Source organism: Agrilus planipennis, unplaced genomic scaffold (assembly GCF_000699045.2).
Source record: "Agrilus planipennis isolate EAB-ADULT unplaced genomic scaffold, Apla_2.0 scaffold25, whole genome shotgun sequence".
NCBI lineage: Eukaryota > Metazoa > Arthropoda > Insecta > Coleoptera > Buprestidae > Agrilus > Agrilus planipennis.
In genome coordinates, this window is record NW_020439112.1 from 1,388,103 (window position 1) to 1,412,234 (window position 24,132).

Genomic DNA, 24,132 nt, shown 5'->3' on the forward strand with positions numbered 1-24,132 from the left:
AAGGAACCACATTTATAGTCTTTAGAAGCTTCCTAAAATGTAAAGACAGCTGAATCAGCAAGTACATCAGCCCTTTTTTTACTTAATATCAGATGCGTGAAAACGCAATTCGACATAATGTGCTTTCAGACATAATGTACATTTACCGTTATTTTTTTAAAATTAAAATGAAGAGATATTTCCTCCCCGTTCGTAAATAGACACTGGCTTTTATTGTAACTTAATTTACATTTTATTGACTATTTACTGCACGTTAGGTACTTACCGCGTATCTAAACAACAAATTATTAATCCAACAATCTCCGTGAGTAAAGACACTATATTCATCAGATTTTGTAGCATTTCTTATGGATTCTCTAAATTTATCGATAAACTTTACAGTTCTTTCCATTAAAGTTTTATCTAATGAATCTAGACATTCCAGAGCTGTTTTTTTTTCGGATTCACCGAAACCAATCAGTTCCTCATCAGTATAGGTATCATAATAATGACCTTTGCATTTATCTTTTAAATCGGAAAAGATTTGTGGACTTCGATCTTTCAGAACAAAGGAAAGTGCGTGGAATTTGGCATACTGTCTGATTACCAAAACGACATGGTGAAAATCCAACAAATTTTTCCTATCTACCGTTTTGTATCCCAACTCATTCATGTTCTGTAAAATGATTACTTCATCTAAATTGTCTAAATTATAATAGTAGAATTTGGGATACGATTCGAAAAAGTGCTGAATCCCAATATCTTGCTGAAGTGTTTCGAAGGCAGGGAATATGTTTCTGTAAATTTGTACTTCTCTTTCATACGCCGTCTCTATTTTCGAAGTTTGACGATAACTCTTGTTATTAAACGCACTTTTTACAATCCAATTGAACTTTAGCTGGTTCCCTTTGATATCTTTCGCGATAGCCCGAACTTTAGCTACCGATCCCATGTAGTTTTCACCGCGACTGCTTCCGGAATTTATTTCTAATGATTCCGCATCCAGGGATAAATGTTTGAGAAGTTTCTCGACGTGTTTTTTGATGGGCTCTTTGTCGATTTGTCTCCCTTCTGCCAATGCCATTTCAACCTTGCACTTGCACTTACTGCCCTTGTAAAATACAGCGACAAACAATTTTCTAACGCATTCAAGGTTGTTTGTCAGTTTATAATTATTGCATTGCACCATCACTCCCACCTTGTATCTCATATCATACATCTCTAGGCTTATCTAATGCATTTGCGTATTTGTGCAATTGCAAAAACGCAATTTTCCGCGTGTCTACAAGGAAATTGCGTACGCACAAACCGAATTCTGGCTATGCAATTTAAATCAGTTTTCAAAGACAAGATGCTTTGATTGGTACAAAAATATGATCAAACAAGAGAGTTATTAAGATTTCTCCAAAATGTTCAGTACCTAAAGCTGCAACAGTCGATTTTACTTTTTTTATATAAGAAAATAAAATTACAGTGTCTATTTGTAATCGAGTTCTTTTCAGACTTGAACTAAACTGTTAACTGTAACTTAAGGGTGCTCGTTTTTGGATGTTTTTTTTTTGAAAATTTGTTACTAAATATGTCAAACAATTTAAATACACTAACGTGTAGAAACCGACTTCAAGACTTCAACCAAGAAGTCCACAGATTCAAGTAAGACCACTCTTGAGATGCATACTATGAGAAAAATTGAACGAAGCTGACGAGATTGGATAATTGACCCCCAATCTTTCACCCTTACAGTTCGAAAATTTTATTAAAATTTAAATGGTATCCCCCTTAAGATATAGCATCACTATATAGTATAAAACAAAGTCGCTTCCCGCTGTCTGTCCCTATGTATGCTTAGATCTTCAAAACTACGCAACGGATTTTAATGAGTTTTTTTTTAATAGATAGAGTGATTCAAGAGGAAGGTTTATATGTATAATACATGCATAANGTACCAAATCCCGTATCCTTTTTTGAAGCAAATCCAGATTTTTTGGTTCATAATTAAACATTTTGATAATTTCTTCAACACTAGTCGCTATTGAGAAGTCTGGAGCCTCTTCGTCATCACTCACCATTAATTTTACCACTATCAGAGTTATGTATAATCCAAAACACATGTAATCCTTCAAGTGTTTGCTGTACACATCCAACGGATAAAGTTTTTCTGGATCACTCCCTAACTTTTTAATAGATTTCGATAAACACGAATAGTATTCTTCAAGTATAAAATCGTAATGTTTAATTCGGAAATCGGAATCTGTATTTGCCATAATAAAATACGAAATGTCTAAGACAGGCGATGCTACGCTAGATATTTGAAAATCTAGGAAACAAACGTCTGTAGGATTATCTGGATTTTGAGGGTTCTGAAATTGAAAAAAAAAAAAGAAAGTAAAACAGTTTTACGTACATGCGAATTTCTGTATTTTGTTTGACGCCAAAGAAACGAAGATTTTATGAATTTAATCCCCATGTTTGTATAGGGTAAAATTTACTTGGATTTAATTTAATTAAGAAGTTTTTTTGGTCGTATTTTGACGTAAAAAATCAATCAAACCCGAGAACTTTAAAATTCACGTCAGACTTCTTGCTGTTGAAAGCACAATTTAGTCGCATTTAGGTCAGAGTATTGTGAAGGGAGTTTTTTATTCTACGAAGTACCAAAAATGGCCCCTTTTTCATCTAATTAAGACGAAGACTACCTAAAAATATTTGCAATGACATATCGGTATGCAAATGTGTATTATTTCCCTTAATTTTTAAACTTAAGTAAAGGAACCACATTTATAGTCTTTAGAAGCTTCCTAAAATGTAAAGACAGCTGAATCAGCAAGTACATCAGCCCTTTTTTTACTTAATATCAGATGCGTGAAAACGCAATTCGACATAATGTGCTTTCAGACATAATGTACATTTACCGTTATTTTTTTAAAATTAAAATGAAGAGATATTTCCTCCCCGTTCGTAAATAGACACTGGCTTTTATTGTAACTTAATTTACATTTTATTGACTATTTACTGCACGTTAGGTACTTACCGCGTATCTAAACAACAAATTATTAATCCAACAATCTCCGTGAGTAAAGACACTATATTCATCAGATTTTGTAGCATTTCTTATGGATTCTCTAAATTTATCGATAAACTTTACAGTTCTTTCCATTAAAGTTTTATCTAACGAATCTAGACATTCCAGAGCTGTTTTTTTTTCGGATTCACCGAAACCAATCAGTTCCTCATCAGTATAGGTATCATAATAATGACCTTTGCATTTATCTTTTAAATCAGAAAAGATTTGTGGACTTCGATCTTTCAGAACAAAGGAAAGTGCGTGGAATTTGGCATACTGTCTGATTACCAAAACGACATGGTGAAAATCCAACAAATTTTTCCTATCTACCGTTTTGTATCCCAACTCATTCATGTTCTGTAAAATGATTACTTCATCTAAATTGTCTAAATTATAATAGTAGAATTTGGGATACGATTCGAAAAAGTGCTGAATCCCAATATCTTGCTGAAGTGTTTCGAAGGCAGGGAATATGTTTTTGTAAATTTGTACTTCTCTTTCATACGCCGTCTCTATTTTCGAAGTTTGACGATAACTCTTGTTATTAAACGCACTTTTTACAATCCAATTGAACTTTAGCTGGTTCCCTTTGATATCTTTCGCGATAGCCCGAACTTTAGCTACCGATCCCATGTAGTTTTCACCGCGACTGCTTCCGGAATTTATTTCTAATGATTCCGCATCCAGGGATAAATGTTTGAGAAGTTTCTCGACGTGTTTTTTGATGGGCTCTTTGTCGATTTGTCTCCCTTCTGCCAATGCCATTTCAACCTTGCACTTGCACTTACTGCCCTTGTAAAATACAGCGACAAACAATTTTCTAACGCATTCAAGGTTGTTTGTCAGTTTATAATTATTGCATTGCACCATCACTCCCACCTTGTATCTCATATCATACATCTCTAGGCTTATCTAATGCATTTGCGTATTTGTGCAATTGCAAAAACGCAATTTTCCGCGTGTCTACAAGGAAATTGCGTACGCACAAACCGAATTCTGGCTATGCAATTTAAATCAGTTTTCAAAGACAAGATGCTTTGATTGGTACAAAAATATGATCAAACAAGAGAGTTATTAAGATTTCTCCAAAATGTTCAGTACCTAAAGCTGCAACAGTCGATTTTATTTTTTTTATATAAGAAAATAAAATTACAGTGTCTATTTGTAATCGAGTTCTTTTCAGACTTGAACTAAACTGTTAACTGTAACTTAAGGGTGCTCGTTTTTGGATGTTTTTTTTTTGAAAATTTGTTACTAAATATGTCAAACAATTTAAATACACTAACGTGTAGAAACCGACTTCNATGCGGCATATATCAAGTTAAAGATCTCAACATGCTACGTTCATTAAAAAAGAGTGCGGGGCGACAGGCCACACGGCTCATGCTTGTGTGACTTGTATTTTTCAAATTTTTACTATTACGAGAACATTGTTGACTGATAATTGTCTCACTTGTACATTATTAGCAGCAATTCAACTTATTAAACTATTCCCGCATGTAATTTGTATTAAAAATTCAAATACTGATAAATGCCTCAAAAAGATAAGTAAATGCAAATACAAATTTGTAAAGATAACGAGTTACATTTTTTGAAATACATATTTTATCATTCCATTTCTTTTTGTCTTGTGCACATGAACGTTTGGTTTTTGTCTTTTGAAAATTTTTACAATACCTAAATATAAATAATTTAAATAACACTAATTTAGTGTTAGCAAACAACAAATTCTGTCCCTAAAATGGTTATTTCAAGCATTAGAAAACGGTATAAACCAGTTAATACGGATTTTTCAAGGAAATTTATTCATTTATATAACTTACAACAAAAATTATATTTATTTTGTGCGCCACCGCCATACATTTTATTGTAGATAAATTTTCGCCTTTTTGTCGGTTATTACTACAAATACCCTGCTTTACTACAATCAAGTAATATATCTCTCATTCTTTTTTTGAATTTATCAGAATGATTACAAGAAAAAGCGTCAGTTAAATTATCTATTGTAACTACTTGATAAAGATCCGGAAAATCTTCTTTATCAGTTAGTAACAACTTGAGTCCAATGGCCGAAAAAAACAATCCATAGGCCATGTATTCGTCCAGTTGTTTTCGAAATACATTAACAGAATAAAGTTTGTCTGGATTGCTACCCAGACTCTTTATAGATCTCGACAAGGACGCGTAATATTCTTTTAATAAATAAACGCAGTGTTTTTTACGAAAATCGCAATCTGTGTTACCCAGTATAAAGTACGAAACATCCGCAATGGGTGACGAAAAACTAGACATTTGAAAATCAATGAGACAGACATCTGTAGGACTATTTGGCTTTTTTGGATTCTGAAACAGAAGAAAAATTTTCCGTTTGTTTTCGTCATTATTTTTAAAGAGTTACTAAAAAATTTTGATTAATTTTAGTTTTTGGACAGGCCGGGTTAACCTTGTTTCGTTCAGGAAAAATTAGTTAGTATTCGGGAACATTCTCGAACTTTCTAGAAAATTCTAAAACATTCAAGAACCTTGTGGATGTAATGTAGGACATTCTGACGAGACGTCGAAACTCAGTTAGTACCTTTACCAACTGTCTGTATGGAGTCCTTTGGGGAGATAATCTTTTAACCCCCAACATCTTTGAAAACAACCCAAGCATAGGCGGGGGATGAAAGCTATAATACCGTCATATAACCCTCATGGCTCATTGATAGGTTAAATAATCATTTTCATACAATCGACCTCAAACTTCTATTAAATGTCCCCTTATATTGATTTCATGATTACGTTACCTTAAGTTACCGTTGATGGATTAACACGTTGTCAAGAATTTGAAATTAATAAATAAGAATTACGATTTGAAGAACTAATAATTTCATAATTAAAAATGATAATAATGGTTGGTTGATGTATAAAACCGTATTCCCTTACCTCGTATTTAAAGAGCAAATTATTAGTCCAGCAGTCGCCGTGTGTATAAACGGCATATTCGTCATTGTAAATGTCTCGTATCATTTTTTTCGACTTTTCGATGAATTTTTCAAATTTTTTAATCAAAGCCTTATCTTCATCCGGATTTAAACATCCCATGATCGATTTTCTTTTAACACCGAGGAAATGATCCAGTTGATCATCGCCGAAACTCGAGAAATAGTTTCCTTTTGATTGATTCTTCAACTCCAAAAACTTTTCAGGTTTCTGATCTTTTAATGCAAAAGACAAAGCGTGCAATTTCCCATATTCTCTGATCACGATAAGGGCATGTTCCACGTTCAAAGGGTTATTACATTTAGGCAGTTCGTAGCCACGTTCTTTCATATTTTCTAAGATTAAAGTTTCGTTTAAATGCTCCGAGCAGTCGTAGTAACATTTGGGATATGATTGGAATCGATTTGAAATGCCTAATTCCTTCTGGAACTCATTGAAAGCAGGAAAAATTAATTTGTAGGCTTCTATTTCTCTTTCGTAGCAATCTTCCATCATTGAAAGTATACGAAAGTTTTCGAACGTTGGCGCGGTCTTCACAATCCAATTGAAACTTTTCTTGGTCCCATTGCTGTCTTTTGCTACCACAACTGCATTCGTTATGAACCCATTGAAATTATTTACTACTTCGCGTGTTAATTCCAATGATTCGACCTTTAAAGAAAGGTCGTCGAGTAAATTTTCCACATGTTGCCGGACAATTTCTTCGTTTTCTTTATTTGTATCATCTACGCTTGATGCCATTTTACTTTGTATTTTGTAAAGTTGCAATGGAATTTAAAAGCTATTTATACATTTTTCTAATCATTTTACAATGCCGTTTCTGTGTTTAATAATTATTACTTATTGTTTAAAATATCGGCTTATCTAATGCAATGTTTAACAACAAGAATTTCGGTGTTAAGTATAACTTTTTGTTCGTATTTTGTGTAGTCGTCAACAACCGTGAACTGTTTAGAAAATTACTGGACATTTTTAAAAGCTCATTAATCTAATTTATCGGAATAATTAGTATAATTACTTTTTTTCGAGTACATTTTTCTTAGATAAATAAAACTCGCTATGGGACTGAATTTGATATTCTGCACCTTAAGTCCGCAATCGGAGATAAGGGAGAGATAAGATATTTATTTATATAAAGTAAGAGCATACCTATTGTCTAACTAAACATTTGAACTATTAAATAAATATGAAGATAACGTAAAAAATCAGATTCAGGAAATTAAAACATAAAAGCAATCACAAGCAAGTAAAACCCATTCCTGTATCTATCAACTGTTGTGGCTCGCAACTTCATCCGCGTGGAATTAGATTATAAATCCTCATTTTACAGTTTTAAGAGTTGAATTTTAAAAAGTCTCTCATCTCCGTTGTATAAGGAACCTTAGTGCAAAATTTCAAATCTTCGATCTCAAGGGTTTGAGTTATTCGTTAATATATCGGTCGATCAGTTTATCCTGATGATGATGATGTTGCAATTACAAATATTTATTTCTTTTCAAGTTTTTTTATTAAAAGTACGTTACATATATAAATAAATTTTTAATGGCTTTATATAATCCAAGATAAAAGATTTATATACTTAATAGTAATTCGGAAGCAGTGTACCACATATCAAATAGGTCTCGATATTTTACATTCATTAAAGAAGAGTACAGGACGACTGGCTGCACGGCTCACACCTATGTGTTTGTAACGCGCGCCATAAGAATACATTCATTTCGCAACTATCTTATATGTATATGGTTGTAAGTCGTAAGTGGTGATATTTGTAAGCAAAAAGACAGCCTTGGTATTATTAAGTGATAAAAATAAATAATAAAACAAGTTTTGCGTTGGTTCGAACTTTATTTGGTATAGCACAACATGTTTATCCAAACAACAACATAAATGAATGTCAAATTTCATCATTCAGTTGAGTAAATTCCCGAATAAACAAAGTACATAACTACAGTCAGTCGAAAAAGTCCTAACAAAATTGTATAACACAATTCATCAAAAAATATCTCGTTCTATCCACACTATTTTTTAGCAAATTACGGTCCTCAATTAACCATGAAATTACCAATTATAATAATCATTATTATTATTAAATATAAGTCCACGATCTACATCATTAATTAATTAAATTGAGTCTCGTGCACACATTCGCGCCCTTTTTCCAAATTTTACCATTAACAATTCCAAAAACAAAAACCTTAATTCGAATCTGAATCGACCCCCACTTTTTTCCTCATATTCATGCGTGCTTTTTTCACTCTCTTTTTAAATTGTTCGTATGGATACTGACCATCTTCTGAACTATGACCATTACGATAAGACCGACTCGAACATGGAACATTATTCTTCGAAACCGCATACCCTGAACCACTAGAACATGCACCTGTTGCAAATCCACTATCGGGAGTTCCCAGATTTCTAGGATTATTCACTCTGTTCTTTTTTACAGGTGTATAATCGTAATCACATTCACTACTATCACTACTATCTTCACATACGTACGAATCCAAATAAAAATCGTCCTCATTACTTTCCTTTCTCCTTCTGGCAGTTCCGGTGGACCGCTGGCGTTCCTGATGGATGTCGGCAGTACCATTGGTCATATCCAAAGAATTGAGACACAAATCGTGTGTTCCATTGAGAGGTGTTGGCAATATATTGACGAAATTCTCTTCGGAATTCGCGGGACTTTCGAGGCAGTGATTTGAGGTGACGTCTTCGTCTGAGTCCTGTTCAATTACACGAAAAACGGAATTACTTGAACCTGTTATCCCTGTACTGGTACTAGGAACATCGATGCAACTATTTGACGAATCAGTGTCATAAAACTTTTTATAGTTTTGACGTGTTCGAGGCCTTTTTGATCTCGTACTCCATCTCTCGTCTCCACCTCTGTGGTTTTCTAATTTATGTTTACGAGTTTCTCGTTCCGTAGTGACAACGCAATTGTCTGAAAATGTACTTTTCGCAGTACCAGATTTCGAACTCGTTTTTTTCCGAAGGTTTCCATTACTTTTCGCGTGACCTTTTGACTTACTCGAATGTTTTCGTTTCCTTCGTTTTTGTTTAGTGTTGTTCCTAACAATTAAACTAACGTTTAAAAATTAGCACTGGACTAAATAAAAAAAAACATAAATTTACCTGTTCACTAGACTCGGCGATTTGTAGTGCGCCATTTTCGCCAGACGTTCTTTATTTTGAGCTATTAACTGCGCTATTCTATTAGGTTTTTGCTTCCGGTTATTCTCATCAACTGCCTTTCTATTATATATCAGTCTTTGCCAAGAAGAACGTAACTGAATCTACAACACAAATTATTCTACTAACAAATATATTTATAGCAAGTAACCCATTAACGAGCAGAGGAAAAAACATGTCAAAATAGCCTTAACGATGTAGTTATCGAAAAAAAAAATTAAATATTGCTCCAATAAGTTCACCACAATCTACAGTTATTTTCATAGATGGTGGTATTCCAGTTATATTAGAAGTTGGCACCAACATCACTATTTTAAGCGAAGCCGATAATTTTTTCTCGTTTTTGAATTTTTCCTTGAAATGGGGTCTAAATTTATTTTATATTTTTGAAAATAACCAAGTGACTACTCACTAATGTTTAATATCAATTACATATTACCTGAGCATCATCATCACTATCGCTTTCTGTAGTTATCGACAAATCGATTGGGGATTCCCAGCCCTCAATTTCTCTTTGAATAAGAGAATCAAAGAAAGCCATCATCCTGGAATCTTCCTGAGTTGATTGATCACTATAATCATGTGATATCCTCTAAAATACAGAATACATCAAAAAATTAAATCTCTTTTTTTATTTTTGAATAAATCATTAAAACTTCACCTGTCCACTGTGTCCTACAAGATAAATATAATCGTCATGAGAATATACAGATCGTGGCGTGTCCGTATGCTCTTTTAAAAGCGAACCTTCCCACTGTCCTACGGGAAGAGTGCTCCACAACTAGAAACAGAGGCACTATTCAATCACTAATTGGTTCATAATTAAGAAATTGATATACCTTAACCATTTTTTCCACACCTGACGATGCAATCAAGCTGTTATGTCGGTTGTAACGGACCTGGTTCACGATGGATCGGTGTCCCCGAAGCACCAAATGGGACGGGCCCCATTCCGAGTCGTCCTGGGGCACTCTCCACATATATAAGTTAAAATCATCAGAACCACTGAGGACATATTCATCATCCTGGCCAGCAAAACAGCACGTCTTCATAGTGCATGAATTGTAATATTGTGGATGATAAAATTGGCATATGGCGCTTTCGCGATCAGTGGCGTACAAAACGGGAGGTAAACGACGTCGGAGAGCGAGAAGACGAGAGCCAGATCCATTGAAACAGACACTTATACCACTTACATCACCAGCATAGGAATCGTAATGGATTAATGATCTAAAAAAAGAGATTTACCGTTTTTACATCGATGAAGGGATTTTTTCAAATAATAAAGTTGTTTGAAAGGTAACAATTTGTTTGGATAACAAAATAATAAGAAATACTTAACAGTGAATCATGCACATTAATGAGTAACAGAAACATTTAAAAATTCATTATTATGAATAATGCTATAGAAAAGAAAACATTGCTATATTTAACAAACATATTTAGTGTTGCCACTACACTGTAAAGCAGCACGATGTAGATACATATAAAGAAAAAGTAAAAAACTCAAAGAACTTACTCTTTAGGTTTTCGAGTATCCCATAATGCAATACCTTCTTCAGAATTGGCACTAGCTAAGAGTCTAGGATTGACGGGATGAAACATCACAGAATGGAAACCAGTCTTTTGCTTTGCAACACAAAACGGATCTGAAAAGTTGAATATAAACCAATTTAATTCGGTATAAGAAAACAACGTCATCAATTCACAAATTATCTTCATACCAGCATTATTGGTGCTAGATTCTCTCGTATCAAAAATTAAAATACGTCCGTCATCTCCAGCGGTTGAAACTATAAAATCGTTCTGTGGATTTACACTTAAACCATATACAGGCTTTTTATGTAAAAGTTTTAAATGAAACTGACCCCTGTTAAACAAGCAAGAAAAGCAAAACTTCAAATAAATTCAATTCATTTTTGTAATTGTAAATAAAACTTACGTATTAGAATCATGTATAATAACTTGATCATCATTTCCACCCGAGAAAATCTTCGAATTAGTGGAATCGAACGACAAACAAAAAATGTTACTAATATGCGTGGTCTGCATGGCCACTGGGGCCCCTTTTCCATGAACTGCGTCGAGCATGCACCATAATAAAACACGTCTATCATCACCACCTTAAAAAATGTATTAAAATTTATTATTAACTGTAAGGTTTATGATTCTGGGTTTGTACTGGGTTTGCTGCCAACGTTTCCTCCTGAGTCACAATTATTCTGTTTCAGATTACTAATCAACATCAACAGTCATGAAGATGTCCCTTCTGATTCAGGACGAAACGTCGAGAACCAATATAACATGGTGCAAGATAAAATTACTAAAAGTTGATCATATTCTATGCAATTATTGAAACATCGTTTCTCTATATAATTATCATAAAAGTAATTTTAATTATCCATGTTCACGTAGGTCTTGAGTGGCCCTGGTATATGTATTATGTTTTTTTTATGAACTGTGCTGGTATGTACAAGTTAACTCGAAAACGTTCCATGAATACTGTCACTTGAACATTGTAATTCCAACATGGAAAACGATTATTTTTACAAATATAATATGTTATTGTAGCAATTATCTTTTCAATGGTCATGTAATTTAGCTAATAATCAACTTAAAATGAGAGAATTCCTTATAAATAAAATCAGAAAAGGGGACAAATACGTATATACACATACATAAAAATAATCGATTAAATTCGACTATCAATTTTATATAATTATATATTCCAGAAAACTAATTCATTTACATCATATGTTAACGATTTATTAAAACAAAAAAAAATTAAGTAAGCAAAATTTTACTCTCTTTCAACTGATATTAATAAATACTTAAGCTGTTATAAAACTTGGTACAATTTTACATGAAGTAATTAAAATCCATAAATAAGAAAATTGCATTTTACTCACCCGAAATTAAAAGCTCCCCTTCAACCGAAAATTCTATGGCATTTACACACCCATAATGGGCTAGAAGATCTTTTCTATACAAGTTCTTGGCACAGGAGAGGCGTTCTTTAAACAAGTTTTTTTTTATTACGAATGAGCCATCCAATTGTCTATTTATGATATACCCCAAAGGATTTATAGACGATGGCTTCGCCATCATCACAAACCCTTAATATTAAAGAAAATCCACCAACACTTTCTTTAAACAGAAATGTTTACTGATTATCACACAAACGTCAACGAGCTGTATGTCATGCTCGACGATCAGCTGTCTTTTTACTATTACAAATTATGAAGTTCATCGAATCTATTACTTGTCACTCGTAATCGTAAACCTAATTTTTAACATTTATTCGTTTCTCTTTAAAATACTTATTACTATTTAGTTTTCTTTTAATTTTATGAACTAATTGCAACATTANTAATACGAAGAGATAATCACGTAGTAGGGAAGAAGGTGATAGGAGCGCTTTTCGTATAATTCGACCATAATTAGACTTTGTGTTTTGCTTGATTCACTTTGTTATTGACGTTATGTATACACACAACTCGGCTAAGTTTAAATTAAAAGACAACAACTAATAATTATACTGATAAATTAATTAAAAATTAAGTGAGAAATCTTTTATAAAAGTGTATTAATCCGACATTGAATTGAAAAAATTTCCTTTTCGTAAATTATGTGTGTTTTTCATATTTAAAGTTGTTAGATCAGATTTTTTGTTAACATTAGTTTTTCTTTTTGTCTCGCCCTCAGTGTTAGTGGGGGCGCGCGCTGAAAGCATAAACGCCTCTTGCGGCAAGCGCCGAAACTTGCAAATGAAAATGGCGGTTTCGTCGAAGACGTGTGCATTTGTTTCTGAGGTTTTCGTTAGGACACTTCCAGATAAGGGCATACAGTGACTTATCAGAGTGAAAAGTGTATGTGAAAAAAGGGCATAACGCGAAAAAAAATTAAAATGTGCAACAATTCTAAGGCAGAAACTGCAGATTTAAAATCAGTTGGTACGCTTCCAGAAGATGACGTCGACCAACGCAGTGATGCGCACGCATCACCCCCTACCGAAGTCGCGACGAAGAATGACGACGAAATTCCGCCGAAAAAAAGGAAAACTCGACGCGGGAAAAACAAACGACGACATCCGTACGATAGGAAGGCCACCAAAGTTATTAAACCGGAGGCTCCTTATAATAGCAACAGATTCCTGATAGAAGACCACGGTAACATCGAAGAATTAGATGAGAAACTCAAAAAAGGAGACGCCTTGGTTCGTACCCGAGATTCCAGCTTTAGTATGGACTCTGATGGTGAATTTTATTCATCTCCAGACGACGAAGAAGAATTCCTTATTAGAGATTTCGATGACCAATACGAAATACTTCAGGCTGAAAGATTGAATAATATGTCCAAGACCGACCTAATTGCAGAATACTTACAACTTGAAAAAAAGGTGGAAATTCTTAGTAAACGTGCTAAAGGTAAATCCGCGAGTTCTTTGGAACAGGATGTTAAAAGTGTCGATGTTTCAAACGAAATAGACCTAAAAGTTCAAATTGACCGACTACGTTTGGAAAATGAAACACTCAAGCAAGAGCTGCTGAGGTTAAAAGGCAAGCTATCAATAAATATGTCAGACTCTGAAGATTCGGAATCTGATAGCAGTGTTTCCTGCAGCTCTTGTAGTAGCAGTGACTCCAGTATGGCTAATAAAAGCAGATCTTCAACGCCTGTTCAAAATGGTAATGCAGATTACACCAAAATGAATGGACTATCCCCTACTGTACCAGCTTAATCCAGTGTTCATAGTATACAGTTATTTATAAAATTTGATAGTTAAGAACATAAGTTTAGGGCTGTTGTTCTAATTAGTGGATTTCTAAGTATTGAGCTGAACAAGCAATTAAATTTGTAAACTTATAAAATTGGAAAATTATAATGCTGTATTTATTTGTGTTAACATTAAATCTATTTTTAAGATAATTGTTAATTGCCAATACTAAGAAACCCACAAATAATGTGTTTTATACTTTCTATATTGGAAAGCACGTGTTGTTCATCTAATCTATTGTTGTAAATAGCAGTAGCTATATCTTCAGTTACAGTTGTAGAAATTGTGAACTCACCCTTTTTTTAATTACCCTGTATTTATATGCTTTATGTAATTTCAGATTTTTAAGGCATTTCAAGAACTAAAATATATGCATCAGTAATACTAAATGTGTTCATATTATTTTTTATTGGGCAGACTGTAATCTGTTAATTATAAAATCTTATCTATTTATAAATCAATTCAGATGCATATACTTTAGAACAGGTATTAGTAGATTAAACATAGTTGAACCAAAATATATAGATCTATGTTTTTAATAAATTATCATTAATTTAGTAATACTAGTTTCATTTGAAATTGTAGTTAACAAAGTAAGAAGTATCGTTATTAAAGAAAATCCACCAACACTTNTTCAGAAAACATAAAAGTCTTTAAGACAATCATTAAACATAAATCTAAATTTTTATATAATATTTATACTAGACCACGCACATTCAACATTTTCCTTCCATTGAGGTGGTTGTTCAGCATATATCTCCTTTTTCCAGATAGGGACTGACTTTTTTACATTATCAATGCAAAATTCTGTAGCTTTCAGAGCTTCTGTTCGGTGAGGTGATGATATTCCTATTACAATACTGGCTTCTTTTATAGGAACAGTTCCCAATCTGTAAAATATATTATTTATTTTGTAAACCATATTCTTAAAAAATATCTATTTTATAATTACCTATGATAAATAGCAATATTTTCTACAGCAGGCCACTTTTTTCTAGCATCATTACAAATTTCTTGTAAAACTTTCAAAGCCATACTTCGATACGCTTCATATTCCAAGTTTAAAACAGTTTTACCTTCAAAATTATCCCTAGTAGTGCCAACAAATAAGGATATTGCTCCACATGAAGAAGATGAAACAAGATCAGTTATTTTATCTGTGGAGAGCTTATCATACGTAAGCTGCAGGTGATCCATGATGAAATTTATCCTCCACTCAATGGAGGTATTACTGCAATTCTGTCTTTTTCAGTAAGTTGAAGTATGGTGTTTTCTAAAGGTATTTCCTCATTCAAAGCAATTTTTATAACATGACGGATATCTTTAAGTAAAAACTGCTCTACAATTTTGTCTAGTAGTTGATTATATGAGAGACTTTTTGGTAAAGTTATTACGGCTTCACTTTTACCTACAATTTCACGAGCTTTAGCGAAAAAGAGGACTTTCACATCTAAACTCATTCTAGTAACTGAGACATCCTTGATATTTAACACCTTTTTTACTAAACAATTATCTAATCAATTGTTACATCTTGGATAACCTTCGACTTTTATTTTTAACAGAGTGCAACACATACCCAATTGTTATAAATAATTGCTACTGTAAACAACAAGTTGTTAATCAACTATTTATTTAAAATACAATTATCCCAGGTTATAGGTTAAGTTGCAAGGTCCATTGTGATGATAAGAATAATGAGTAGGATTCTATCTTTAGTGGGTTTCATAATTGCAGTAGTTATTCACCAGAGGCCTCTGAAAGGATGTAGATCGTAATTGATTTTTATTTCGAATGCCGCGCCGGGAATTACAAAGCATCTAAAAGATGTTGATCCCAAAATATAATCAACATATCCCATTTTTTTTTGTCATTCAAATTAAACTGTTTAATTCAATGTATTGAAAGAAAATGTATAAACGATTAACTGTAATAAAATTGATTAAATACTCTGTCGTTTCTACGGAAACCATTTAAACAATCAAAATGGATAATCTTTTAAAGCCGCAGATAATTTGTCATTTAGAAGAAACCGTGAAATATTGTATAAATGATGTAAAATGGATTCCCTCTTCTGCAAAATTTGTTGTGATGGGGGGAAAATCAAATGGTGCAGGAATTATCGAAGTGTATTCACTAGGTAACAAAGGCGTTGAAAAAATAAGCGAGATTGAGAAGAAAGAGCATTTTAAGTGTGGCACTTTTGATGCTTCTAATCTAAGAGACCGATTTTTAGCCACAGGTGATCTTGCCGGAAGATTGCAAGTTTGGTAAGTATACAATATTAAAAAAAAGAAAACACATGAACACAACGTTACAAAAAGCTTATTAACTATCCACAGTAATTAATCAAACGTTTATTTTTACTTTATAGGGATTTGGAGGAATGTCTTGTACCTATTTACAAAACGACTAAACATACTGGAGTAATAAATTCTATTGATGGTATTGCTGGTGTTCAAACTGGTTGCGGAGCACCGGAAATTGTGACTGGATCCAGAGACGGTATTACTAATTAAACTATCAACCGAGTATTGCGTTTACTTATCATAATTTTTATACACAATTTATTTGTTAATTAGGATTGGTAATGGTATGGGACGTTCGTCAAAAGGACGATCCCGTTGCAACTTTTCGGCCAGTTGATGGAACCATGACGAGAGACTGTTGGTCAGTGGCTTTCGGACACAGTTTCAACTCTGAGGAAAGGATTATTTGCGCCGGTTATGATAACGGTGATATTAAGATGTACGATTTAAGGAATATGTCAGTAAGATGGTCCAAATGCATTAAAAACGGAGTAAGTACAACAAAAAGCTTTAAAGAGTGAAGTTCGGGATTCTGGGGTGGCGCCAAAAGTCCTTTATTATGGACGTCTCAGTCTCACGGGACAATTTCATATCTCATTTGAAGGTTTCAAACAGACGATTTAACTTTGTGCAGACTAAAATCTTGAACTTTACTGCATTCGCGGAAACCTACGTCTCTAAAACTTAAAGTATTATAGCTTTGCAGCTTGTAAGTCCTACATAAATTAGGACTGCAATTCAGGTATTACCCATTACTTTACTTCATTTTAAACTCACTGTTTATTTGTATAAATTTATTACGTATTTTACTGCAATACACGAAAAACTTGTTATAGTTTAAACTATTAGCTTTACATGTAATAACACTGATAATATTTTTGTAATGAAATAGAAATGACCCGCTTTTATTTCCATTGACAATATGAATGCTCTTGAAGGTAGTTTCTCTACAATTCGACAGAAAGGACATACCAATGAACAAAGTTGTGGCTACAACTTTGGAATCAAAAATTTACTGTTATGATGTCCGGGTTCAACATCCTCGCAGGGGATTCCCCTGTGTAACAGAGAAAGCCCATGAGTCCACAGTATGGACTGTTAAACATTTACCACAAAACAGGGAAGTTTTTATGACAACTGGAGGTGCAGGGACCGTTTGTCTCTGGAAGTAGTAAGGGCACAAACTTAACTAAATGTATCTCGATTTATTAAATTTTATTTTAGTAATTACCCTGACAAAAGAGTTGAAAAAGATGGAGATGGCATTGAATATGGAGTTCCTGGTGAATTAAGCCTTATTCAGAACAACACAATCTCTTCACAGCCAATTACTTCATTTGATTGGTGCCCAGAAAAGACGGGTCTTGCTGTTTGTTCTTCATTTGATCAAACATTCAGAGTTATTATAGTTACAAAACTGAAATCTTACTGATACAATAAAGAACATCATACCATTAATTATGTACTATTTGTTTTTTTTTTTTGAGAAAATGGTCACTGAATGTATAATCAATTTGGTACTACATGTACTTAAATTTATTTTAATAATTTAAAAAATAATAATTGTTTGATCATACAATAATCACAGTAGGTAGAAAATTTAAACAATTTAAAACTTAAGTCCTAAGTCTTGAGGGATCTGTAAATTTTGCAGTAAGAATATAAAATGTAGCAGGCACAGGAATTAAAATAATAAGAAATCCATTCAAGGAAGTGTCTGTTAATTGTGTAATTGAAATAATTCCATATGTGTGCAAACACCAATGTCCCACAAGAATAACAAAATTTCGAAGATCAAGAAAAGTTGAAAGTATAAGTGCAGTAATTCTTTGATCCATTTTTACCGCAAAATGGGCAGCATTTGATATAACTGACAAAACTACAATAAGATGTGGAAAGGAATAATCTAAAAAATGCAACAATATAAAATCCACTTAAAATATAACATTTGCTAATCTATACTAACACAAAAGACCTCCAATTAATGCCTGTAATACAGCAAGAATTGGAAAAAAGTATAGAGCTGCATATATTGACATTTTGCTTTGTCTTGGTAAACATTTCCGACAGATCCATGGTCTAAATAAAAGCATTATTACCACCGAATATGCATAAAAAACAAGGACAATAGTGTATCTAAAATTATTTCAAGTCAAATGATTTAATTGAATGAAAAAGAAACTTACAAAGGATAAACAGCTTCTTGTGTACAATGTACAGTTTTGTCATAATTAGGTTTAGGATTGTGTAATAATGTATACCAGTCAGATAAATGACGAACATTACAGCTACGAATTTGAAATAGTCCAATAGGATCCATCGTTAGTAGTGTAAGAATGCAAGCTAATACTATCTCCAACAGAGCAGAGAAATGAAGAATTAGGACATCCTTGTTGAAACTAAAGACGAATTGAAATATATAAATACACTAGATTGGTTTAAATACTGCACCTTCTCCTCATTGCTACCATATCAATAAAAAACCAATGTAGAACCAGAGGTAATAAAGCCATAAAACCTAAATAAAGCCAATCGTAAAGGGTTGGATTATCATTGCATGGTTCACAAATAAAAGTGGCATCGTTTCGCCGAAATCCTCGAGGGCATGAACCACATTCACTTAGTATTCCACTTTCCAAATACGTACGTCCACAATAAAGTCCTGGACACCGCATTCTGAACAAAAATTATAAATTACAAATTTTATTTAAGTATACAAAGAAAGTACGGTTATGTATCAACATTATTTATTTGTCAAATATGAAGTGTCTATTTATTAAAATGGTGTCATTTTCAGCAATAACGTATTTTCATTGGCTGAGGACTTTACGAGATAAGAACCGATTGGTTGCTGTCAAATCAAAATCGATGGTTTTAAATTCTTAAATTATTTTATTTTGTAAATATACAACAAAAAATTAGCAATTATTAAATGCAAATTAATTCTAAGAATTTAAATAGTATTTTCGTTACATGCCACTTCTAAAAAATGTAATAACTTTGTATTTCATTTGCTCAATTGACTAGGAAGTATCCCCCATCTATTTTCAGCCCTAGGTACTTACGGCATCAGGTCGGATAGTGTGAGAAAATTATCGTGAAAAACGTTTAAACGTAAATAATACGCGAGTTTAAATATCACACACGTGCAAGAAATATATTTTTTAATGTCGTAAATGTTTTGTTTTTGTTTAAATGTTTGTATTAAACTCTACAATGCAGGATTTATGGCGTTGTAACCAGCTGATGGCGGGTGAAAATACTAGACAGTTCGTTGGTTTACCAGTATAGTGCAAGTGAGCAATTGATTTGTGTCTACGAGCTGATATTTACAATTTTAAATCGTTCGTTTTATTGGTATTTTTCGTCCGCTACAAATTTTTGACAAAACGGAAAGTTGAGAATTACCGGGCTGAGTGTTTTGGGCGTTTACGACTTAACTAAAAGACTCAAGAGGCACACCTTGAAGACGACGATTTTAGGAATCCGAATAACAATGTCATTTATGAAATTTTACATTATCGTGCTTTGACAAAGGTTATTGTAATTTCGAAAGGCAGGTCGGGAAATGTACAGAAGTGGTCGGCAATCGAGTGCGATTACAGTGTAAATAATAATAGTGATTGTGGTAAATTTTTTAAAAACCATGTCGACGACTGCGTTCGTCGATAGAATTGACCCCTTCGCAAAACGCTCCCTTAAGAAAAAGACTAAGAAGTCGCAGGGAAGCTCTAGGTATCGTAATTCTCAAGATGTAGAACTGCAGCAGTTACCTCTTTTAAAAGGTAAGTCTGCTAATTCACATGTAAACAACAATTTCATTAACGCAATCGTGGCGCAAATATCTGACGATTTAAATATTAATGTTTTATAGCCTATTGTATATATTCAGAAGCCCGATAAGTTGTCTGTTGTGCCGATTAACCTTTATGACGTCTGTTTGGTTTATTTGCATATATTTCTGTCGCCTATTTCCGCAACCTTTATGCCCACAAATTAATACATACACAGGTGATTTATTAATGTTATGTAATAATGTTGCAAATATGTTGTGTTTTTAAAAATCAACCGCGTTTGTAGTCTTATATCTCTAGTAAGTACCTACACACCAAGCGTTTGGTATGTGTGTAACATGTATGTGTGTTGCGTGTATCAGTGTGTACCTCCTCCAAGATGCCATTTTTGCCTGACGAAAATGAACAAGGTCAAATAATATTTGCTGTTTCATGCGTCTTCGCTAAAAATATTGAATTTACCCGTTCATAATTCCCGAGCATAAGGTGAGCTTATATCAAACGTGTCAAGAAAGTAAAACAAAATTGGTACAGCTGACGATATAGTATTAGGTAGAGAGGATGGATAGATAGACTCCTCCTTCTCAGTTTAAAAAAAGATTTAAAAACCAGTATTCATTCATAAGACATTTAATTACTTATTATTGATATAAACTTATCCAATGAGGGTTATTTTTCATCGTCTGTAATTTGTATAAGTATCGTTACACTTTTACATACATATACATATCATTTAATTAAATACTATTATCTATCGCGAAAAAACTAAAGTTGGGACTACATATATTATCCACTTATGTTGTTTTATTAGTTTCTACCTATAGCGAATTATGCACTTTCGCTTTTATTATTATGATACTAATATAATAAGTGTTCTAACCGTTCATGTTTTGGTAATTGTGCAAATAATGGGATTCTTGCTGGGAGGGGGAGGCATTATATAACACTACAACACTTCTTTTTTTCGTCTCCACGTCTCTGCCTTTTGTCGCTGCGTCATCATCCCTCCTCCTCCTCCCACCCTTCGACTGACGGTTGCCTCATTTATCATGTCAAATTTTCACTTCAACCCCCTACGCCGTCACGTACCTCCCACTTAAAAATACTTGTTTAGTGTTCTACAAGGTCGTTCCCACCCCTCACCCCCTCAAAGCGTGGGTCCCTTGATCTGTAAAATCACCATTTCATAACTTCAACTGCGCCTCCACAACTTCACCCCTACTCAAAACACTTGTTTATTGTTCTATAAGGTCTTCTTTACTCTGACCTGCTTTCTCCCCCATTACTCATCAATTACCCATGTTGTTTTAAGTTGATTTTTAATTAAAATTGTATTTTGTGACTGTGAAATAAACAGCGCTATCGTGTTAATTACAAAAATTATTATCTAAAACGAAAATTTACATATCTACATTAAATTTTATTCAATGTAACATACATAGACGTGCTACCCTATTTATATAAAATGCTACAAAAACCATTAATTTGTAATAATTATGTACTTTTTTTGGACGTGCCTACCTAAATTCTTTATANTTTAGTAATACTAGTTTCATTTGAAATTGTAGTTAACAAAGTAAGAAGTATCGTTAAAAGAAGGGAATAAAAATTCTTCTAATTCATAAATACAGCTTTATTAAAAAGAATTAATCAATAAAAATGAATTTATTGAATATCAAAGCATATCACTATGGAGTTTCAGGCTTATCAGGAACTCTTTTAACTTTATTTTTTGTCTTAGCTTTTGAAGGTGGTGCATTAGGATTAACACCTCTATAAAATTCTTTTAACAGTTCCATAGCTTCTTCTGCTTTGTAACCTCCAAAAATTTTAGTAGTTGGTTTCACTATTGAAGCTACATTTAAGACAGTCTCTCCACCAAATCTAAAATTTTTGCATCCAAATATCACAGTCCTTATACTTAGGTCATATAATGCTGCTACACACATTATGCATGGCTCTACAGTTACAAACACATCAATACCTTTAAACACCTGTTTGTAATCTAATTTCCTATCATTACAATAGTTGATTACTTGATCTATACAGACCATTTCTGCATGACGAGTAGCATTACGAGTTTCATTCACTTCATTTCTTCCTTCGGCTATAATATTTTCATTATAAACAAAAATGCATCCTACCGGAACTTCTAATTTAGCTAAAGCTTCTTTAGCATATTTAAATGCCAATTCCACAAACTTTTTCTGGTATTCTGTTAGTTTCACCTCATTTACAGTTTCATCAATACTATTGCTGTCGGTCATACTTAATTATGTTTGGCTGTTTGGGCACTTTATTTGACTTTATTAACATGATTAACAACTTACTACCTTTAATATAAATTGAAATAAATACATGGCCATAGTGCATGCCATTGTAGGTTAATTTCCGTTAATTTCATAGAAATCTCTAATGTATGAATAATCGACAATTTATCTATAGATAATATGCAGTTCTTAACCATAGACGTTGTTAACATTAACGTTTAATTAATAAATATCGTTGGCAGGTGGCACTACAACTGTAGACGGTAGTAGTCCCTAACTTCACCACCATCAAACCTATTAATAAAAAATAAAGTGCAAATTTCATGTAAGTAACAAAAATATCTTTTAAAGTAATAATACTTTATTTTTAAAAAAGTATAAATACAAAAGTCTTTTATATATAAAAACTTAAGAAGGTAACTTTCATTTATCAAAAGAAAAATTTAAAAGATACAGTTTTACAAAAAGTAATCCATCAAGTTGTTTTCTTTAAGAAAATTTTCAGCTTTTTGCGGCCAGTTTTGATTATTAACAACTCTTGGGCTTGGATGTGGCATAAAATAGATGCTTACATCCTCCAATGTCGATTTTTTTAATACTTGCTGAGCACGTTTTTCAGAAAATCTGCCTATTCCTATAACTTTCTTTACTTGTAGAAGGTTAAATATTTGAAGCAAAGCTTCATCACAAATTTCTTCAATAATCCTCTGTGATGCTTCCTACAAAACAAATTATTTTGGTTAATGTATTACAATTAAAATTCTTTTTAGGAATTTCATAAATTTTGAGACTTACTGGTAATTCTGCTGGTGTTACATTGGTTCCATTATTCTTCATAAAAGCTAATGGGCAATAGTTATAAACAAATGCATTTTCAAAAAACTTTTCAGAAGTTCCACATAATTTTTGAATATATCCCCAAAAACGTTCTCCACTTATTTCAGACCTTGTACAATTAAAACCTGTAATAGTCCTGCTTGGGCATTCTTTTTCAGGTTTCAAAACAGGTTTCTCTATCCCCAAAAAATTCTTCACAGCATTTATTTGTCCAAATGGCACTCCTGTTTGGCACATACCAAATGGTCCAGGATTTATTCCAAGAAACACAATAGGTTTAACTGAATTGCAGTATTTCATAACATATTCTTTATGGGGTTCCCAGGCATACTGTAAAGGGTTGTAAACGTAAGCAACTGGAGAACAGAACTTGAGTCTTTCTAAGGATTTACACATATTTTTTTCTATTTCTAATATTCTTTGTACTAAATCTGTTGTCGTTGAATCAGAAATGGTTGAATGTTGAATCGAAATTGAATTATTTTGAACAATGGGATCCAGCTTAAGCTTTTTTCTTAACATTCTGCTCTTTTCTTGTGTACCAAATTTGAAAATATTCTCGACTGAAAACAACAATCTTAATCTACCCATAATCTAACACTACACTGCATTATTAATAGTATTAACTGTAGATAACATAGGTAGATAATATGGAAAATAACCGCTTTTACTTTTAAAAATAATATTGGATAGTAGACAATAGTAAGTTAGGTTATTGTGGTTACATTATTATATTCTATGCATTATATTTATGGTAGGTCTTCGGCAATTTTCGCATAACACCGTTATTCTTTTTTATCTTTTAAAAAAAAACTTTTTTCTTTGATCTTTAAAAAGCAAAACTATTAAAAAATCTACTTTCAAATGTTTAAAAAAACTTAAAAATTATTTAAGATCTTAATTAACCATTAATTAATTATTCATAAGT

At 32.8% G+C, this 24,132-nt stretch overlaps 10 protein-coding genes and 1 long non-coding RNA gene across 15 annotated transcripts; 2 read left to right on the plus strand and 9 right to left on the minus strand.

Annotated features, from left to right (window-relative positions):
* Nucleotides 1-31: 31 nt before the first annotated feature.
* LOC112905360 lies at nucleotides 32-1,213 on the minus strand. The gene has a single exon (XM_025977585.1). It carries the CDS (start codon nucleotides 1,196-1,198, stop codon nucleotides 254-256), a length of 945 nt encoding a protein of 314 aa, XP_025833370.1. The 5' UTR covers nucleotides 1,199-1,213; the 3' UTR covers nucleotides 32-253.
* Nucleotides 1,214-1,925: 712 nt separating this feature from the next.
* LOC108739273 lies at nucleotides 1,926-3,958 on the minus strand (the record flags this gene model as incomplete). Its single annotated transcript, XM_018473102.2, is given in 2 exon segments — nucleotides 1,926-2,339; nucleotides 3,011-3,958. Coding segments are annotated over 2 exon segments (1,347 nt in total), but the record flags the coding sequence as incomplete, so codon positions are not given.
* Nucleotides 3,959-4,383: 425 nt separating this feature from the next.
* Nucleotides 4,384-7,056, minus strand: LOC108739278. The gene is made up of 2 exons (XM_018473115.2): nucleotides 5,969-7,056; nucleotides 4,384-5,386 (listed from the first exon to the last, which is right to left on the minus strand). Exons 1-2 carry the CDS (start codon nucleotides 6,764-6,766, stop codon nucleotides 4,946-4,948), a joined length of 1,239 nt encoding a protein of 412 aa, XP_018328617.1. The 5' UTR covers nucleotides 6,767-7,056; the 3' UTR covers nucleotides 4,384-4,945.
* A 794-nt stretch (nucleotides 7,057-7,850) lies between these two features.
* LOC108739256 (DDB1- and CUL4-associated factor 5) lies at nucleotides 7,851-12,470 on the minus strand. 2 transcript variants are annotated; one of them, XM_018473082.2, is made up of 9 exons: nucleotides 12,130-12,470; nucleotides 11,163-11,343; nucleotides 10,945-11,090; nucleotides 10,740-10,869; nucleotides 10,060-10,450; nucleotides 9,882-10,001; nucleotides 9,660-9,812; nucleotides 9,164-9,324; nucleotides 7,851-9,112 (listed from the first exon to the last, which is right to left on the minus strand). In XM_018473082.2, the coding sequence occupies exons 1-9, from the start codon at nucleotides 12,326-12,328 to the stop codon at nucleotides 8,221-8,223; spliced, it is 2,373 nt and encodes a 790-aa protein (XP_018328584.1). In that variant the 5' UTR covers nucleotides 12,329-12,470; the 3' UTR covers nucleotides 7,851-8,220. The 2 variants fall into 2 exon arrangements, with proteins under 2 accessions (XP_018328584.1, XP_018328592.1); XM_018473090.2 differs by having other exon boundaries at nucleotides 7,851-9,100; nucleotides 12,130-12,469.
* Nucleotides 12,471-12,848: 378 nt separating this feature from the next.
* LOC108739286 (protein HEXIM-like) lies at nucleotides 12,849-14,558 on the plus strand. The gene has a single exon (XM_018473129.2). The coding sequence runs from the start codon at nucleotides 13,128-13,130 to the stop codon at nucleotides 13,959-13,961; it is 834 nt and encodes a 277-aa protein (XP_018328631.1). The 5' UTR covers nucleotides 12,849-13,127; the 3' UTR covers nucleotides 13,962-14,558.
* A 78-nt stretch (nucleotides 14,559-14,636) lies between these two features.
* Nucleotides 14,637-15,349, minus strand: LOC112905376 (molybdopterin synthase catalytic subunit 2). Its single transcript, XM_025977645.1, has 2 exons — nucleotides 14,950-15,349; nucleotides 14,637-14,887 (listed from the first exon to the last, which is right to left on the minus strand). The coding sequence occupies exons 1-2, from the start codon at nucleotides 15,192-15,194 to the stop codon at nucleotides 14,683-14,685; spliced, it is 450 nt and encodes a 149-aa protein (XP_025833430.1). The 5' UTR covers nucleotides 15,195-15,349; the 3' UTR covers nucleotides 14,637-14,682.
* Nucleotides 15,350-15,458: 109 nt separating this feature from the next.
* Nucleotides 15,459-17,753, plus strand: LOC108738188 (WD repeat-containing protein 92). Its single transcript, XM_018471468.2, has 5 exons — nucleotides 15,459-16,264; nucleotides 16,369-16,499; nucleotides 16,577-16,794; nucleotides 17,242-17,474; nucleotides 17,528-17,753. The coding sequence occupies exons 1-5, from the start codon at nucleotides 15,981-15,983 to the stop codon at nucleotides 17,733-17,735; spliced, it is 1,074 nt and encodes a 357-aa protein (XP_018326970.2). The 5' UTR covers nucleotides 15,459-15,980; the 3' UTR covers nucleotides 17,736-17,753.
* LOC112905377 lies at nucleotides 17,083-17,627 on the minus strand. Its single transcript, XR_003231741.1, has 2 exons — nucleotides 17,535-17,627; nucleotides 17,083-17,465 (listed from the first exon to the last, which is right to left on the minus strand). It is a non-coding gene; the product is annotated as an uncharacterized LOC112905377 (long non-coding RNA).
* A 22-nt stretch (nucleotides 17,754-17,775) lies between the features above and the next one.
* LOC108739080 (JNK1/MAPK8-associated membrane protein) lies at nucleotides 17,776-20,107 on the minus strand. Of its 4 annotated transcripts, none has more exons than XM_018472806.2 (5): nucleotides 19,369-20,107; nucleotides 18,755-18,979; nucleotides 18,490-18,702; nucleotides 18,270-18,382; nucleotides 17,776-18,209 (listed from the first exon to the last, which is right to left on the minus strand). In XM_018472806.2, exons 1-5 carry the CDS (start codon nucleotides 19,371-19,373, stop codon nucleotides 17,920-17,922), a joined length of 846 nt encoding a protein of 281 aa, XP_018328308.1. In that variant the 5' UTR covers nucleotides 19,374-20,107; the 3' UTR covers nucleotides 17,776-17,919. The 4 variants fall into 4 exon arrangements, with proteins under 4 accessions (XP_018328308.1, XP_018328293.1, XP_018328300.1 ...); XM_018472791.2 differs by having other exon boundaries at nucleotides 18,270-18,439; XM_018472798.2 differs by lacking the exon at nucleotides 19,369-20,107 and having other exon boundaries at nucleotides 18,270-18,439; nucleotides 18,755-19,080.
* A 1,781-nt stretch (nucleotides 20,108-21,888) lies between these two features.
* Nucleotides 21,889-22,500, minus strand: LOC108739108 (tRNA-specific adenosine deaminase 2). Its single transcript, XM_018472839.2, has 2 exons — nucleotides 22,082-22,500; nucleotides 21,889-21,981 (listed from the first exon to the last, which is right to left on the minus strand). Exons 1-2 carry the CDS (start codon nucleotides 22,362-22,364, stop codon nucleotides 21,959-21,961), a joined length of 306 nt encoding a protein of 101 aa, XP_018328341.1. The 5' UTR covers nucleotides 22,365-22,500; the 3' UTR covers nucleotides 21,889-21,958.
* A 279-nt stretch (nucleotides 22,501-22,779) lies between these two features.
* LOC108739102 (single-strand selective monofunctional uracil DNA glycosylase) lies at nucleotides 22,780-23,947 on the minus strand. The gene is made up of 2 exons (XM_018472827.2): nucleotides 23,163-23,947; nucleotides 22,780-23,086 (listed from the first exon to the last, which is right to left on the minus strand). The coding sequence occupies exons 1-2, from the start codon at nucleotides 23,793-23,795 to the stop codon at nucleotides 22,826-22,828; spliced, it is 894 nt and encodes a 297-aa protein (XP_018328329.1). The 5' UTR covers nucleotides 23,796-23,947; the 3' UTR covers nucleotides 22,780-22,825.
* Nucleotides 23,948-24,132: the final 185 nt, after the last annotated feature.

Coding starts and splice junctions, on each gene's coding strand:
- LOC112905360 (XM_025977585.1), bottom strand. CDS start 1,198: ATGTATGATATGAGATACAAGGTGGGAGTGATGGTGCAATGCAATAAT.
- LOC108739278 (XM_018473115.2), bottom strand. CDS start 6,766: ATGGCATCAAGCGTAGATGATACAAATAAAGAAAACGAAGAAATTGTC. Junction 5,387..5,968: donor ATTTGCTCTTTAAATACGAG/GTAAGGGAATAC, acceptor CTTCTGTTTCAG/AATCCAAAAAAGCCAAATAG.
- LOC108739256 (XM_018473082.2), bottom strand. CDS start 12,328: ATGATGGCGAAGCCATCGTCTATAAATCCTTTGGGGTATATCATAAAT. Junction 10,870..10,944: donor ATCTAGCACCAATAATGCTG/GTATGAAGATAA, acceptor TCAACTTTTCAG/ATCCGTTTTGTGTTGCAAAG. Junction 9,113..9,163: donor TCGCCGAGTCTAGTGAACAG/GTAAATTTATGT, acceptor TTTAAACGTTAG/TTTAATTGTTAGGAACAACA.
- LOC108739286 (XM_018473129.2), top strand. CDS start 13,128: ATGTGCAACAATTCTAAGGCAGAAACTGCAGATTTAAAATCAGTTGGT.
- LOC112905376 (XM_025977645.1), bottom strand. CDS start 15,194: ATGGATCACCTGCAGCTTACGTATGATAAGCTCTCCACAGATAAAATA. Junction 14,888..14,949: donor AATATTGCTATTTATCATAG/GTAATTATAAAA, acceptor TATATTTTACAG/ATTGGGAACTGTTCCTATAA.
- LOC108738188 (XM_018471468.2), top strand. CDS start 15,981: ATGGATAATCTTTTAAAGCCGCAGATAATTTGTCATTTAGAAGAAACC. Junction 16,265..16,368: donor GCCGGAAGATTGCAAGTTTG/GTAAGTATACAA, acceptor TTTACTTTATAG/GGATTTGGAGGAATGTCTTG. Junction 16,500..16,576: donor TGTGACTGGATCCAGAGACG/GTATTACTAATT, acceptor TTTGTTAATTAG/GATTGGTAATGGTATGGGAC.
- LOC108739080 (XM_018472791.2), bottom strand. Junction 18,703..18,754: donor ATGGTAGCAATGAGGAGAAG/GTGCAGTATTTA, acceptor ATTCGTCTTTAG/TTTCAACAAGGATGTCCTAA. Junction 18,210..18,269: donor ATTAATTGGAGGTCTTTTGT/GTTAGTATAGAT, acceptor TGCATTTTTTAG/ATTATTCCTTTCCACATCTT.
- LOC108739108 (XM_018472839.2), bottom strand. CDS start 22,364: ATGACCGACAGCAATAGTATTGATGAAACTGTAAATGAGGTGAAACTA. Junction 21,982..22,081: donor TTACAAACAGGTGTTTAAAG/GTATTGATGTGT, acceptor CAAAAATTTTAG/ATTTGGTGGAGAGACTGTCT.
- LOC108739102 (XM_018472827.2), bottom strand. CDS start 23,795: ATGGGTAGATTAAGATTGTTGTTTTCAGTCGAGAATATTTTCAAATTT. Junction 23,087..23,162: donor TAACACCAGCAGAATTACCA/GTAAGTCTCAAA, acceptor TTTGTTTTGTAG/GAAGCATCACAGAGGATTAT.